Here is a 15219-nt window from a genome sequence, read left to right on the forward strand (position 1 = left end):
GTCTGCCTGGCACAGATGTGTGTTGATGTGCTTCCAGTTGTTTGTGGGGACTGATGGTGTCTGAAACGGCAGGATCCTCCCTTTAGAATGTGAGCTCACCACTACTTTAATGACACCGGATTCATTCATTAACAGCCCGTCAGACTGTCTCAGTGCCCCTTTTTAAAGCAACCTGAGTCCATCATTTAGCAGTGTTGGAACAGAAGCGCGTGAAGGTAAGCTGCAATCTCTGTTTGGAGTTTTCTTTTCACACATCAACATTTACATTCATTATGTTTTGCTCAGTTTCAGGATGACGGCCCTTAAACTACCTTGTGCTGTGATGTTGCTGGTTTGTGCTTTGAAATTTAGTGCAACTCAAAGTAAGTGTAACTTGTACAACATTTCAACCAGATACATTTAAACTTATAATAAATCATTGAATATTTTTGCTACTTTTACTAAATACGCTTTCCTTAAAACAATGAAAGATGTTTTTTCCACTCACCGATGTTTACTCTCTTAATATGAAGTCAGATGAACTTCTGCCTGAAGTTTCCCCATCAACCTCTCTGAAATCAGATCTCAGGAACTCAGTCTCTGAACCCCTATCTTTCTTTTTTTTCTTTTTTATTAAACCCCCAACAGCGAGCTGCAAAGGACGCTGCGGTGCCGAGTACTACAGGGGATACATGTGCCAGTGTGACTACGGCTGCCTGCTTTATGAAGAGTGCTGCACAGACTATGAAAGTCAATGCACCACCCGTAAGGCTTTTTCCGCACTTACAGCCTTCTGCATGATAGTCCTTAATTTTATTTTCATACATTTAAACCTGTTTTAACCAGGGGAGACAATTCTTAAGATTTAATCTCAATTTTTAGAAGTTTTCTGACAGGTTTAAGTACATATTTGGCCAGTCATGGCCGTGTTCTGGCAGTATTTGGTTACACATTTATAGTAAAAAAGAAGACAACACACCACTATTCCAGCTGAGACATTAACATGCTTCAAAAGACATTGTACCGCTACGTATTTTCGTCTGGCATATTAGAATAGATTTATTCCCATCATAAAAGTACAACAAAATTTAGCAACAACTCCCTCTATGTAAAAGTATGCAAAAACAAGATATGTAGAAAACAAAAAGAAATAACAAGATGACTAAAAAAGCAAGAAAATATATGAAAAAGTAAAAATTAAGTGCTAATTTCTGTCCCCATCTAGGGCTCAGACAGCTCTGGGATGGAAGATGTCTTTTCTGTTTGATACAAATTAAAATACAATTAAGATGCAAAAAAAAAGAAACATCTTTCTGATAACAACAGTTATATCAAATATTTTAAAATAACCTGCTGATTTGTGTGCAACAGAGAACTCATGTAAGGGTCGGTGTGGAGAAACTTTCAAGAGGGGTCGGCTGTGTACCTGTGATTCTGATTGCATTAAGTTCAAGCAGTGCTGTCCAGACTACAAGACCCAATGTGAATCTGAAGGTGAGCTTTGAGCAGCACAAACAGGACTGGTTGTGTTTCTTTGCATGCTGACTAATGCTGCTTTCCAAAGATCAATCCTAACAAATCTTTTGGTAGCTTAAGATTTACATAATGAAGTGACTCTTCCAATCAATTCAGCACGCACACACACAAAGGCATAAGCATGCAGTGCATGCAGGGAACTAAACCGTAGCCCTGAGTCTAATTTGACTTTTGTTTGCCTTTAAAACTACCACAGAAATCAATGGAAAGACCAGTGTGGCAACAATGAAGATTAATTCGTGTCATAATTTAAATGATAGCAAAGCTGAAGGTATAGTTTATGGAAAAATGTTTGAATCATAACGCATTTTTAAACTTTCAGGGTTTATGGGAAAGGTTTTCTGAGAAAACAAATCTTTGTTTGTAAATCTTTCCATAGAATCAGCTCTGGATGAAGACACACAGGAGCTTGCTATGAACAAGGGAAACAATGAAGGTAACTTTGTTCTTCATTTAGGCAGATGAAAGAAACCAAACATTTAATTCACACTTGACTCCTTTTACTCTCTATATCTGAGCCCAGTATGAATGTTTTAGATCAGAGAATTCCATAATGTGAGCAGGGCAATGTTGGGAAGAGGACTCAAAATGAAGAGATTCTTACTTTTTGTATTAAATTTGTACAACACTAGCAAAGCTTTAGCCAATGAGGAATGTTAAAGGTCAGTTTTCTCATGAATGGACCACATTTATGAAAACTGGGCACAAGTTTAATAGCAGATGTGGAAACCACAGATGAAAGCCAACAGTGACACAACATTTCCCTGGATTTTTGTTTTGAATTCAGTATTTGAGCTTTTAGAGTTTAAATACAGGACATTCAACTTAACTGGAGAAACTATTTATTGATAGGTTTGTGTCAGCATCACATTATTAATTATGAATATCTGGATTTAAAAAAAAGTATTTTAATGTAACTTATTTAAGTTTGAGCTTTTAAATATAGTAAATTACTCTCTTCAGACAGGTATCTTCCCTGCTGCCTTTAAAACAGCAGTGGTGAGGCCTCATCTGAAGAAGAATAATTTAAATCCTGACATTAATATTTATCAACCAGTCTCCAATATAAAATGTTTTAATTAAAATAACTGAAAAAAACCCTGTTTTTAAATAGAAATACCATATTTGAAAGGTATCAATCAGGACAAGCCACAGCACAGAGACAGCACTTGTTCCAATAGTACATGATATTACGTGTAACCTGGACTGTCAAAAACTCTCAGTCGTGCTACAACTGGATCTGCGTCTTTTGACACAGTAGATCACAGGCTGAGAGGACCAGGACAAAACAGAGGTTTTAGTGATCATTTCTGAAGACAACAGAGTGGTTGTTTTATCTAAACTAAAAAAATGATAAAAGTTCTCAGTCTGTGAGAAACCTGGGTGTTATTTTTGACTTTGAGATGAATTTTATTCCACAAATTTAAAAATATAACAAAAACAGAGTCTCTCTGGTCTTCCCAGAAGAAGGTTATCAAACCTTCAACTAATACAACCCTCAGCTGCACGCGTGCTGACGAGGACCGGGGGGGCGGAACACATTACACCATTTTAAAATTGCTGCATTGGCTCCCTGTGCAATTCGGGATGGATTTAAGTTCTTTTTTTGGTTCATAAATGTTTGATGGTCTTAGGCCATCATATCTTATATGTCTTTACGGTATGAGCCCTCATGGACCCTGAGGTCCTCTGGTACAGACCTTTGGTAAATCCAATAGTCAGAACTAAATAAAACATACGTATACGTAGGCTTCTTTCAGTTTTTATGGACCTCGCTTGTGGAACAGCCTCCCAGAGAGCCTAAGGCCACAGAGACTGTTCATGGTAGAAACAGGATTGCGCAAGACCTACCTTTTTATCTGGCTTTTAGTTTAAATTTAGGAACTTATTTGATCATTTTATCATTTTATGTTCTCTTTTTTGTAAGTTGATATTTGTTCTTCACTTTTACTGATTTATATCTGTCCATTAAGGTTTGTTTATTTACTTATCTGGTTATTTATATCTGTTTTAACTTTTATTTATTTTATTCCTTTTACATTTTCAACTCTAGTGTTTTTCTCAGAGGGATCCTCCACACCAGTGACTGACCCACTGCAATGGGATCTCCTGGGTCTGGCTCTTTGCTTAGATCACTGGTGTGGACAGATCCCCAAAATATCACTTCCCCACTTCAGTACAAAGCCAGAATTCTACTTTCCATCATTTTGGTGATTCAATTAATGCTTTATCATGGTATACGGAGAGTGTAAAGCCCTTTGAGTAAGACAAATTAGAAAAGTGCTATAACAGTAAAGTTTGATTTTAGTTGATTTGTTACCTACAGATGGCTTATTTCCTTTGGAGAGCTCAACGCCACAGCCAACTAATGCCCCAAGTGATGGTGAGCTCATCCAACTCTTGGTAGTGTTAGATCTATCCAAGTCAATTTCACAGCCAGTATTTTCTAGGCTATACATTTGCTGACATTGAAGCTGAGGTTCCAGTGGCAACTACAGTCCCAGATTCTACCAGTGGAGACGGATCATCCCCATCCGACTTACTGGACCAAGTTCCCACAGATCCCACTGTGGATGGAGATGTTTCCCTCACACAGATGACTGTTTCAGTCAGTGGCGATCCCCTCACCTCCAGCCAAGCCCCTGGAGACCAAGAAGCAGGTTTGTGATATTTGAAGGGCTTTTGGCTTATCAGTTTCATTTTGTTTTTTGGAAAAATCCGATGTAGATCAAAAAGTTTATTCCTGTGCTCCACAACTTCCAGATGCCATAGGTCTTACAACTCCCTTTGAGCAAAATACAACATTCCCTGAGCCTACAGTCTCATATGAGCTCTACACCGACAACCTTTCAGCATCACCCACAACATCAATAAACACTTCACAAAGACCAGAAGTCACTCAAATCACAACAGATGATCCGGAAGTGCTGGAAAATATCCAGGTCACCACCACATCCCCTTCAGATGTGATGATTCCAACAACGATCCCAGTGGGAATCACTCAGAGCCTCAACACTGAACAAAACTCAAATGATGTTGACACCAGCGCTCCATCTTTGGCCCCAACACTTGAAGATTCATCCAGATATTCTCCAGAACTCAGTGTTGGAACAACCATCATTCCCTCCCCTACAAATACTGTGCAAGATGGCACCTCAGATAATGTTATACCAGCAGTAAGTACTTCTGATCCACTCAAAGAAGACCTAAAACTGACCAAACCCTCACCATCCACCTCAAAACCTGAAGAGACACCTGAGCCTTCCAAACTAAAGCCCACCTCTAAACCAGAGACGAAACCTCTGGACACACAAACCCCAAAGACAGATATCCAAGCTGGTAAGATGTAGTTTTATCATCCATGACACATTCTTACAAAAACAAATGCAAATGTTTAAATTGTTTGATTGTGAAATTGTAATTTTTTTGAAGAAGGTGCATTTAGAAATGAAAAAAAAAAGAACTTTAAAATACTGTGGATATTTTCCAAGATGACTCCTTTTTTGCAGTTTTGATCTTGCATATTCAAGCAAGAGCTTGATCAGAAACGCACTTTTTCCACAGATGACAGCAATGATAAAAACCTGTGCAGCGGGAGGCCGATAAGTGGAGTCACCACACTCAGAAACGGGACAATTGCAGTTTTCAGAGGTTTGTAAAACGGGGTTAATACTGAGCGATTTAGTATGAAAATTAAATGTTCTGTACTACTTCCAGTTAGTGTATTTTAGAGTTTGTTCTTTGATTTACGCCAGTTTGAAAAAGTTAAAAAAATATTACTGAGGTTGCCTTTTTTTAGATTACTGTATTAATATGGAATAGTTGATTGATTCTGTGAGAAGTTGCTTAAACCAGCTCAACTTGGATCTGCTGAACTTCCTATTATACTTTACTGAGAAATTTCACTTATAGACGTGAAAGAATAAATGTATAAATATAACGAAATGTAAAAATGTATATTTTTATTAAAATTATCTTAATTTAAAACATAGATGGTGATTTCAGCATCACAATTCAACATAAAATTAAGCAACTGTGTAAAATAGAATAGATCCCAGAAAGAGGAAGATACCTTGTTTCCATAGTTTCATTAAAAACAGCAGATACAAAATAAAAAAGTAAACATTTCATAAGAATTATTATTGGTGTTTAGTCTGATTGCTGACAGGAAGATAGATCTGTGAAAGCATTCCTTCCTGCATCATGCTATTTAAGTGTCTGACTGAAGGATAAACTGTTATAGACTATTTCTGTAGAAAGATCAACAGACATGAACTCATTTCTGACAGTCTTATGTAGTGTTTTTTTTTTTATTTACAGGTCATTACTTCTGGTTTCTGGATAGGAACAGGGTGCCAAGTCCACCTCAAAGCATCACACAGGTCTGGGGTGTTCCTTCCCCCATCGACACGGTGTTCACTCGCTGCAACTGTGAGGGCAAAACATATATTTTTAAGGTAAGTTAAATGGGATCAGATGGGACAAATCTATTGCTTCTTTTGTAATGGGCAAAGGTTTTTTGGTACCAGTTAAAATCTTTTTGGTTCATTTTGAAGTTTCTTCCATAACATTTTTGCAGGGAAGCAGGTATTGGAGATACGACAATGATGTTTTGGAACCTGGCTATCCTAAAGTCATTAAGACAGGCTTTGATGGCCTGAGGGGTCACATCACTGCTGCCCTGTCTGTGCCTCAGTATCGAAGCAGAAGAGAAGCGGTCTTCTTCTTCAAGAGAGGTGAGGAAATGAGTCAAACTGTTAAAATGGAACAACAGATTTGTTTTTATAAGCATACATGGTGAGATATTACCAGATGTGATCATGTATTTTCCATTTTGTCTCTTTTATCCAGGAGGTTTTGTTCAGAAATACTCATACCAGGCTGGCACCTCCAGGACTTGTGGTAGAAAAGTTGGAAATCCGATTGTGACAGTTCGATATCGAAGTGCTCGCCAAGCAGGTAACAGAAGAATCAGAACTTTAATATGTCGTAAATAAAAAGTAATTTAGGACTATTTTTGAGTTGAGATGGTTAAAATTAAGATACTCTAGGGGAAGCATAACATCAAAGCAGCTTGATGTAAACTACACCTATAGTATTTTGAGTTCTCCTTCAGTTAGCCCCTTGAAAAATTCTTTGTTACAAGGCAATACGTTCATTCAGGTTATTTATTTTGCTCGTTTAACTTGCAACACTTTGTTTGTCTACCAGCGACCATCTTAGAACCAGCCATAAACATTCGTAAATCCTGGAAAGGCTTCCCCTTCCAAATCACAGCGGCTGTGTCTGTGCCCAGCACCCAGGAGCAGGAGGGCTACAAATACTTTGTCTTCTCCAGATGTAAGTTTTCATTGGCTACGGTCTCATGCTTTAACTTTAAATAGACTAAATCATTTTTAAAATGTTGCTTTAAATAAACTTTTTTGCTATTAAGTTCTAAATGTTGAGATTGCTAAAAAAAAATACTTGTGTTTTGAGCAAACAGACTTAATCCACACACAGATCATTTCAAAACAACTTAAAGTTGACCAACAGAGCAACGAGCATTTAACCAATAAAATACAAGCACCTCAAAAAAAAAAAAAACTCACTAGAACATTTAATTGAAAAGAAATGTGTAAAATCTGGCTTTTGATCCACTTTGGTTCATATATGCCCAAACAGGAAAAAATATTTATTTATAGGAGCTCATACACACAGCAGCAAACTGGCTTTTCCTAAATTGAGTGTTTTTGGAGAAAGTTCAGTCAAATTCCTGGTAAACCAACACATTTAGGACTGAAGAACTCAGACTATGAGCTGATTACAAGTGTTTTTAACCAGTATGTGGGGCTTTTATTCACTCTACTGGGATTTTCTCCAAAAAAAGAAAAGAAGAAAGCTGTCTAAAAAAGGGATGCAAAGATGTTTGTCTGGGACACTTAATGAGAACCATGCGTGTGTGTTTGACAGTTGTGAAGTTCATTAAGGGCGGTGTCCATTTTCAGCTTACATCTATAGTGTTGTGACCAAAGCTATATAGTTTACAAAAAGAAAGAAAGACGGAAAAATGCATATGTGCTTTTATTATGTCAAGTTATCTACTGTTCAAAAATCACTTCAATCAGAGCAAATACAAAGATATTCAGTTGTCTATGAAATCATATGATTTCAAGAAGATCAATTCTTGCTTCACATGTTCTTTGCAGCATCAACATATAACGTGAGGATCAGCGGAGAACGTCCCACAATTGCAGCAAAAGAAAACGCGACGCCTCAAAGCAACAGTTTCTTCACTTGTCCGAAGAACCAACCTTGAAGATCCTTTTCCTGACAAGAGTTTTCCTAAAGCATTCAACTTTAATAACATTTTCTTAAAACACTGCTTTTGTAGGGACTTTTAAAACAAACAACAAACTTACAAGTAAAGAAAAAATATTAAAAGCACAGAGGCTGAAGACAAAGATGAAATGTGTTTGTGATGGGAATGCCGAGTCCTCCAGAGCGCTCTTCTATTAGAACTTTATCTTGCAAATCGTCTCCCACTTACACCCCGGGATGGAAACGCTTGACCTGTAAAGAATTCAAATATGCATTCAGATGCAGTTACATTCTCTTTATTTTATATCTGTAAGAACTCATGACTTATTATGAAAGTATATTCATGTTTCCTGTAACACTTTTTATCCAATAAACAAATTTAAAAGAACATACCGACTATTCCCCCCCCCCAGGATTTGTTTAGATAAATAAATAAAACACATTCTTCAAACATCACAATTAATAAATGTAAAATATTTGACTAAATATTGACCAAAATATCTCTAGAAAAGCTTAGACTGAAATGGTGAGTTGTTCAAAGTTAAAGTTCCAGCGGTGAGCTGCAGACACAGCTTGGGAACCATTTGGTGGTTAAAGCCCCCAATCCAACCCCTTAATGCAGAGTATCAAGCAGGGAGGCATTGGGTCCCATTTTTAGAGTCTTTGGTATGACTCGGCCTGGATTAGAACTCACGATTTCCAGTCACAGGGCGGACACTCTACCACAAGGCCACTGAGCTGGAAAGTTGTAGAAAAATCCCATGTAAACTCTGAAAATAAACAGTTTTCAAAAAGCCTTTGGTATTGTAGATGTGGTCTAAAGTGAGCTTTAACAAACAACCTGGGCCATATATCTTTATGAACATGTAAACTGCACAGTGACATTTCTATTCATTTGAAACCGTTTTCCTGAGAATCTGAATGATAAATGTGGCTTTAAAGATCACTATACATTTTTCCACATTTTGGTGAAGACATAAGATATACAGTATGTAATTTATTATAATTAAAATGTAATTTTGAAAGGAACAGTTTCAATCCAGACTTGAAAAGATATATTTATATTAAGATGAAAGAAAAAAAAGGGTCAAACCAAAAGCATCTATGGCACTTCAGCAAGTATAGCTGTTTTCATATAATACCAACTAAACCTCTGTTTTCTCTTACAATTTCAATTGAATTCTTACCCCCCTCCCTTTTTTTTACTCCAATCTAAAATGAACCTATAAACAAAACCTAGCTGATTTTCTGTGGTTGATCAGCATTTTAAACTAGAACTATCAGTTTACCTCCTCTCTTTCCACGCCCACTGCGATTGTCTGTCCAGCGTTGCAGAGGTCCAAATCGAGAGCCAGATCCAGGTCGAGAGGGTCTAGGGGGAGCACTGCTTGTATCTAAAGAGTACAATCGTTTTATTTTCTTTTTCAATGCAGAATGGTTACAGCGTGATGTGATGGAAAATGTGGGAATGCTTCACACCAGCAGAACTGGAGGTGGGTTCCTGGCTGGTCGACGGGAGGCTGGCTTTGTCAGCCGGCTGACTTGGCACTTCCATATCTTCCTGTGACACCACAGGATCCACCAACACTTCAGAACTGGACCTAAAACAAACAATTAAATTCAAATAATACAGAAACATCTCTGAATGTCTTAAAGAATAGATTTAGCGTCTGAAATTGTAAACGAAACGAAATACTTTAAAGAAGGTGTACATTATACACTGCAACCAATATTAAAATCAAGAAGAAAAAAAGAGGTCACTTAAAAGCAAGAAGTCAAAACTTCATGAAATTGATCAGGGATAAATCACCTGTCAGTGTCCGACTCCAAGAGGGAGGACTCCCCTTCATCTCCTGTGCTGGCTGTGACTGCCGCAACAAGGCCGGGTGTGGATGTGCTCACCGTGGGGACTGACTGAGAAGCATGCTCTGTTGTGTCGGATGGTGCAGCTTCTGAGAAGATGGTTAGTGAGGGGAAAAAAACAACACATTGTTCCATAAAAAAGTGACAGCGCTCTGGATTTAAATATTGAAGTTTGAATGAAGTTTTCCAATTTCAGGGGTAAGAAGTGGAATAAACGTAAACTAAAGCCAACCTGAACCGCAAACTTGCAGGGGTGTAGTTGGTACGCTCCGTCCACCAGACTCCTCTTCATGACTTGGCAATAAAGGGTTTTCATACATTCCAAAACCTGGAGATATTAAAGTTTTGAAAAGTCAGACATTCTATCTTTTCAGAGTAATTTTACATTATTGGAGATAGTTTGAATTTGAGATTATTTATAAATGCTTGGAGGTCACCATTATTAACATCCTTTGCAGTTTTCTACAATTCCAAAAACTAATGAAAGTGAAGCATCCTGTCAGTTGTTTTAAGCAGAAGGGAAACATCTTGCAGTATTTCTGTCACCTTATAATAGTAGATCATATTACAAGGATCCAATAAAAGAAATCCAAAAGTTACAAAAACTATTAGAAATTGGAGACTAAAATATTCAAGTCAATCTTGTTAACTCCCCCCAACACATACGAATGAGAACAAAAATACTTCATGCTTTGTATTTGAAAGTGTGGTGGAGCACCTCCTTGTGCTGCGAGCTGTCCTAGATCAGAGTGTGAGGAGGAGCTGGTCTGCGGCACGTCCTCAGGAGAACCGAACAAGCGAGACACTCCAGTCACCTGGGGAGAGCTGGAACAAACAACAATGAGTTGCATGGCATCACAAGACTGAAGAGATCTATAACCAGCTTTTTCTATTACACAAACAATTTTAAACACATCCAACAGTTCTTATTTTCCATGGCACGTTTGTAATCCGAGTAAAATTGAGGCAGAAGTACAAAGCCTTTTAGAGGAAGTTCTTTTTTGTCTCGGGGAAAATACAAAACATAAATTAGTGTATTCAAGAGAAGAGGAAAGGATTGTCAATACTCTTATGTCAGACAGCTGAAGACATTTTTTAAAAGGGTCACCTGGATCTTAAAAAAACATCCAGATTCATCTTTTTAAAACATTTTCAGCTTTAGAAGCATTTGATTTGATTTTAAATGGTTTATTTCAAGCAATCAAAGCAAGACTAATGCACAACAATCAGCAGTTGTACATTCGTACAGAGACGTATTAAAAGTAGGATAATCTGACATTAAATCAACGTTTGGTGGAAGAATGAGAGCCTCCACAGATATCTCTTTGCAAAATGTACTAGAGTGACTCATTTTCGTTTTTCTTTCTTGACAGCAAATTAATGTGTAGTGGACAGTAAAAAAAAAGACGGTAATATTTATGACATAACCTCCGTTTGAGCACCAGTGTTAACGGTGCTGAGGTTTAAAAGCTTTTAAAAGTGAAAAGATTTTTCTCCGTTCTAAACAGAGCAGCTAAAGGAATGAGCCTCAGGTGGAAGCTGCACTTTCTAGTGGGTGCAGCATTTTGATTTTAAGATACCTCATGAGTAAAGGATTTCAATCAATTAGTTACATTTATTTGATATTGACCCTAAAAAGGCAAACTATATATATATATATATATACATACACACATAAGAGTTGTAAAATTTTCTAAAAAGTCCACATCTCACTTTGTTGGTGTGCAAGGAAAGCCAGATGTCTTATTTATGGTTATTTACAGATGTCTTATTCCCTAACCTCCCCAGTGTAAATTTAAGTTAATATTTATCATTTATTGTTTAATCTTTGAAGCATTTCACCCAACTGAGGCCAGAATTTTGCATAAGTAATGAAACAGATGTTGAACCCTTTTCTTCCAAAGTGATAAGAATGTCAGGTTTGACAGAAATGCTAGAATAGAAAGCTTAGCCTTACTGTACGGCCTGGTCCAGGCCTTCAGGCCGGTGAGGAAGCGTGGGAGTGCAGGGAACCATCCTGTCATCTTCCTCGTTGTGAAGGGGCTGCACATCAGGAGGCAGAGACACTTTGACACATCTGTAGGCTTCATAACAAGTATTTCAGCTCAAGTGGTCAAAATGACTTACAACACAGCTCTGCATTCCAGGAGTGAGCCGACCCACTGACTGGCGGCGAACAGGAACACGCTGCTGGAAATACAAGATGATAAAAGGCGACATCAAACAAAGAAACACTTTGGAGAAATGTTAGAACAGCAATTCCAGGACAATCATCTTCCCCCAACAATGACGAGTGGAGCGGCACCTGAACGGGTGGTCCCAGTTCTGACGATTGGGCAGGGTGGACATTCAAACGTGGGGAGAGCTGCTGCACCGGTCTCCGTGGAGACGGGGGCATGCGCGCGCCAGAACTTGAGATTGGTTGTTCAGTGGAAAAGGCCTCAACTGTGCTCCCTTCAACTAAAACAAAAGTCAAATATTTAAACTTAATTCCGACAAGATACAAGTCAGCAGCTCCAAGAAGTAAAGAAAAACAGAGAACCACTCAGATAAATTTTAAAGATGTAAAATTTTAAACCCTACATGAGAAAATGAAAGTTGAAACTATTAGAAAAAAAAATCTACGAGATGAGAAAAGTTTAAATAACAACAGATATAGCACAATATACTTGATCCTAGTATTAATTGATGTCAACACGATTATTGCAATAATGAATTAAGCTTTTTTGAATGATAAAAAATGTATAGAAGTGTTTTCTTAAAGAACTGTTTTTTGTTGTTTTCTTTCTCATTAGTGCTACTTTGTTAGATGATTTAGACAGGAGACAGAATGTGGAAATTTTGAGTTCGACTGCATGTATGTTTGAGACATTTCCTGGTTCTTACAGCTGGGTGTCTGGGAATCTGCTGGCCTCTGGGTGGAGTCCGACGCCCCCAGACTCTCCTCCGTCTCAGTGCCAGCGTCTGTCACGTCAGCTCCCTGGAAAAGTTAAACAAAGACAGAACATTGACCGAGGGAAACAGGATAGGACCATTACAAGTCTTAAAAGGGTTGAATTGGATAAAAGAAAAGTGAGAAAGAGAAGTAATGTACACAAATGATGACAAGAGGAAACAGCAGAGATTCTTTTTCTTGTAGAAATGAACAATTGCTTCTTTAAGGAAATGGAAAAACATAAAAGCCTCTGTAAAATATTTAATAATCAAAACTTGTAATGTTATTATCCTAATCACAGGGCCAACCATGATGAAAAATTGATAAAATTAGAAAAAATAAGCTTATTGTATTGTAAAATCCAACAGACGGGTCCAATCTAACAAATTAAGGCTAGGCAATGAAATAGTTTTAAACCAGTGTTTGTAAAGTCATTTTATGAAAATTTCTCTTCTGGGTGTTATGGCTTAATGTGCTTACTGGAATGTTTTGAAGTACAGTCCTGTGAAAATGTAAATTACAGTAAATAAAATAAATAAATAACAAATTAAGAACATAAAGTGTTTTATTTCCTCATTATGAAAAAACATTGTTTTTTTAACAAAACATTTTTCTTTATAAATGATAATGTTACAATACAAACCCTGGAATGCACGTGGATGTGCTAGACCAGGCGTCTTCAACCTGAACCTCTCAAAGAGCCATTTGGATCGGTTTCCCACTGAGATGAAAGCACAGGGAGCCGCAACACTAGGTGTGTTAGAAAAAATGTTTTTGCCGATTTATCGCGATAGTTCATATAGCAATTTTTGTATTGATTCAAAATGTTGTGAGAATGTTTATTTAATTATTTATTTTTATTGATTATAAGCGTGATGTTTCCTTTGATCTTTTGTCCATTTTCCACAACCTTGAATAGACTTTTCTGTCTGTCAAACACCCAGAGTTAAGATTAATGAGATGATTGAAACAAATACACTTTGATGCAGACTCCTTTCTATTTTTTTTCTTCTTCAAATCCAGTAAACCCAATAAATTATATTAATTTTATGGATGACAACTATGTTTTATCAGGAAGTATCTGTTAGTTTGTCTGGAATCATAAGCTGTGAGTCTAAGCCCCGCCCCCGCCTCTGTACCTGTTCGTTGTTTTACCCCACGTGCAAACCCCCCCCTCCAGCATGTTCTACACAGACAGCGCAACATACCGTCATCTTAGCAGCAAGGTGACAGGATAGTCGGGGCGCCCTGACGCAAATTTAATTAATTTTACGCAGAAATGGGTGGTTTTAGTCTAGGGAGATAAAAGGATTAAAGGCACCACGACAATCTGAACATGATAGTTATTTTACAAAAACACAGAGCTGCAGCACAGGGAGGAAAGAGACGAATTTTGGAGCGTTAGGCTCTTTCTGCCATTGCATATCTTTGGTAGCGTTCGTGTGTGCGTGCGCCACGTACTGTCTGAACAACAGCCCCGCCCCCCGTGCACACAAATAGCCAGACAGACCTTTCCTCTTCAGCGAGAATAGCAAAATTAATATTAATTAATAATTGACTGACTTGCTGAGTTAAATATGGCAGATAACGTTCATCTCTTGTGGGACAAACAAAAAAAGCGACTTCTCCAGTACCGATAGCAGAACTGTTGAGGTCAGATCTTAACGATACTGCGGTCTTGAAGAATGTTTCCCCTGGGCTCGGTGGCCATCCCTATTCATCAGTCCAGACACCCTAAGGCCTGGACTGCCCCTAACGTCTGGACATATCCACTTGCAATGTCACGTTGCAGACTTTTGAGTCATAAAGCTGAAAATCTGCAAGTAATTAAAGAGTAAAAGGTACACAGCTAGAGTCAACACAAGCAAAGCTTGAATACAGACAAAGCTATGACAGTACAAATGGCAGCGCATTGAGAGGGAGTGGAAAAACTGGGCGTGTGTCCTGGAAAGGGAGTGTCCATGTTGCTGAAAGCGTGGGAAGGGTTAACAGTTCTGTGAATGAAAGCTGTGTGGTTGGCAAAGTCACAACATGATGTGCTCCAAGTTCCAAGTAGGAAGCCCAACCTCTGGGTCGTCTCCTTCGTAAGCCTCGTTGCCGTCTCCACTCCCATCGTTACTTTCCTCCTCCTCTTCTCCCATGCCCCCATCATCTGCCTCATCATCTTCGTCCTCCTCTTCTTCATCATCTTCTTCTTCCTCTTCCTCATATTCCTACAATGAACAAAAATTTAAGCCCAATTCACCAGAGCATTTAATAAAAAAAGGAAAAACAATAAAAATACTAAAAAAATTTGACCTGCTCCTCTTCCTCTTCTTCCCCCTCTTCCTGGTCTTCGTCACTCTCTGTATCAGTGATTATTACGATTACTTCCTGCTGCAGTTGACTTGGCGTTTCACCTTGGGTGCCTGCAACCTCTTGCTCTGAGGGAACAGACTGAGAGGCTGCTCCTTCATCACCTTCCTCCATCAATGGAAACTCCTCTGTCTGCAGGTGAAACCAGTTAAAGGGAACAGTGAGCATGTTCTTACAAACTGTCAAATAACAAAAGAACCTCTATCTGCAACACTGAAATAAAAAAAATAACACGCAGTGCTTTTGTGGAG

General features: G+C 38.2%; 2 protein-coding genes across 6 annotated transcripts in view; one reads left to right on the forward strand and one right to left on the reverse strand.

Moving 5' to 3' along the window:
• LOC101171901 (proteoglycan 4) lies at window positions 1-8207 on the forward strand. Of its 3 annotated transcripts, none has more exons than XM_011474077.3 (15): window positions 1-215; window positions 286-362; window positions 628-744; window positions 1351-1473; window positions 1712-1786; window positions 1895-1951; window positions 3842-3898; window positions 3990-4175; window positions 4279-4854; window positions 5080-5166; window positions 5836-5972; window positions 6095-6251; window positions 6367-6474; window positions 6727-6855; window positions 7704-8207. In XM_011474077.3, the coding sequence occupies exons 2-15, from the start codon at window positions 293-295 to the stop codon at window positions 7811-7813; spliced, it is 1989 nt and encodes a 662-aa protein (XP_011472379.1). In that variant the 5' UTR covers window positions 1-215; window positions 286-292; the 3' UTR covers window positions 7814-8207. The 3 variants fall into 3 exon arrangements, with proteins under 3 accessions (XP_011472379.1, XP_011472377.1, XP_004068056.1); XM_011474075.3 differs by having other exon boundaries at window positions 2-215; window positions 3966-4175; XM_004068008.3 differs by lacking the exon at window positions 1712-1786 and having other exon boundaries at window positions 5-215; window positions 3966-4175.
• Window positions 7563-15219, reverse strand: part of tpr (translocated promoter region, nuclear basket protein) — a 21784-nt gene continuing 14127 nt past the window's right edge. The window contains exons 40-51 of one of the 3 annotated variants that reach the window (XM_023954307.1): window positions 14912-15100; window positions 14680-14826; window positions 12565-12658; window positions 11984-12138; window positions 11806-11868; window positions 11636-11721; window positions 10397-10503; window positions 9911-10006; window positions 9626-9767; window positions 9295-9416; window positions 9105-9209; window positions 7563-8067 (exon numbers count right to left, since the gene is read on the reverse strand). In XM_023954307.1, the coding sequence (XP_023810075.1) occupies window positions 8018-8067; window positions 9105-9209; window positions 9295-9416; window positions 9626-9767; window positions 9911-10006; window positions 10397-10503; window positions 11636-11721; window positions 11806-11868; window positions 11984-12138; window positions 12565-12658; window positions 14680-14826; window positions 14912-15100 (1356 nt within the window). In that variant the 3' untranslated portion in view covers window positions 7563-8017. The remainder of the gene's footprint in view (window positions 8068-9104; window positions 9210-9294; window positions 9417-9625; window positions 9768-9910; window positions 10007-10396; window positions 10504-11635; window positions 11722-11805; window positions 11869-11983; window positions 12139-12564; window positions 12659-14679; window positions 14827-14911; window positions 15101-15219) is intronic. The other 2 variants (XM_023954308.1, XM_023954309.1) reach the window with 2 other exon arrangements.

This window comes from Oryzias latipes, chromosome 4, assembly GCF_002234675.1.
Source record: "Oryzias latipes chromosome 4, ASM223467v1".
Lineage (NCBI taxonomy): Eukaryota > Metazoa > Chordata > Actinopteri > Beloniformes > Adrianichthyidae > Oryzias > Oryzias latipes.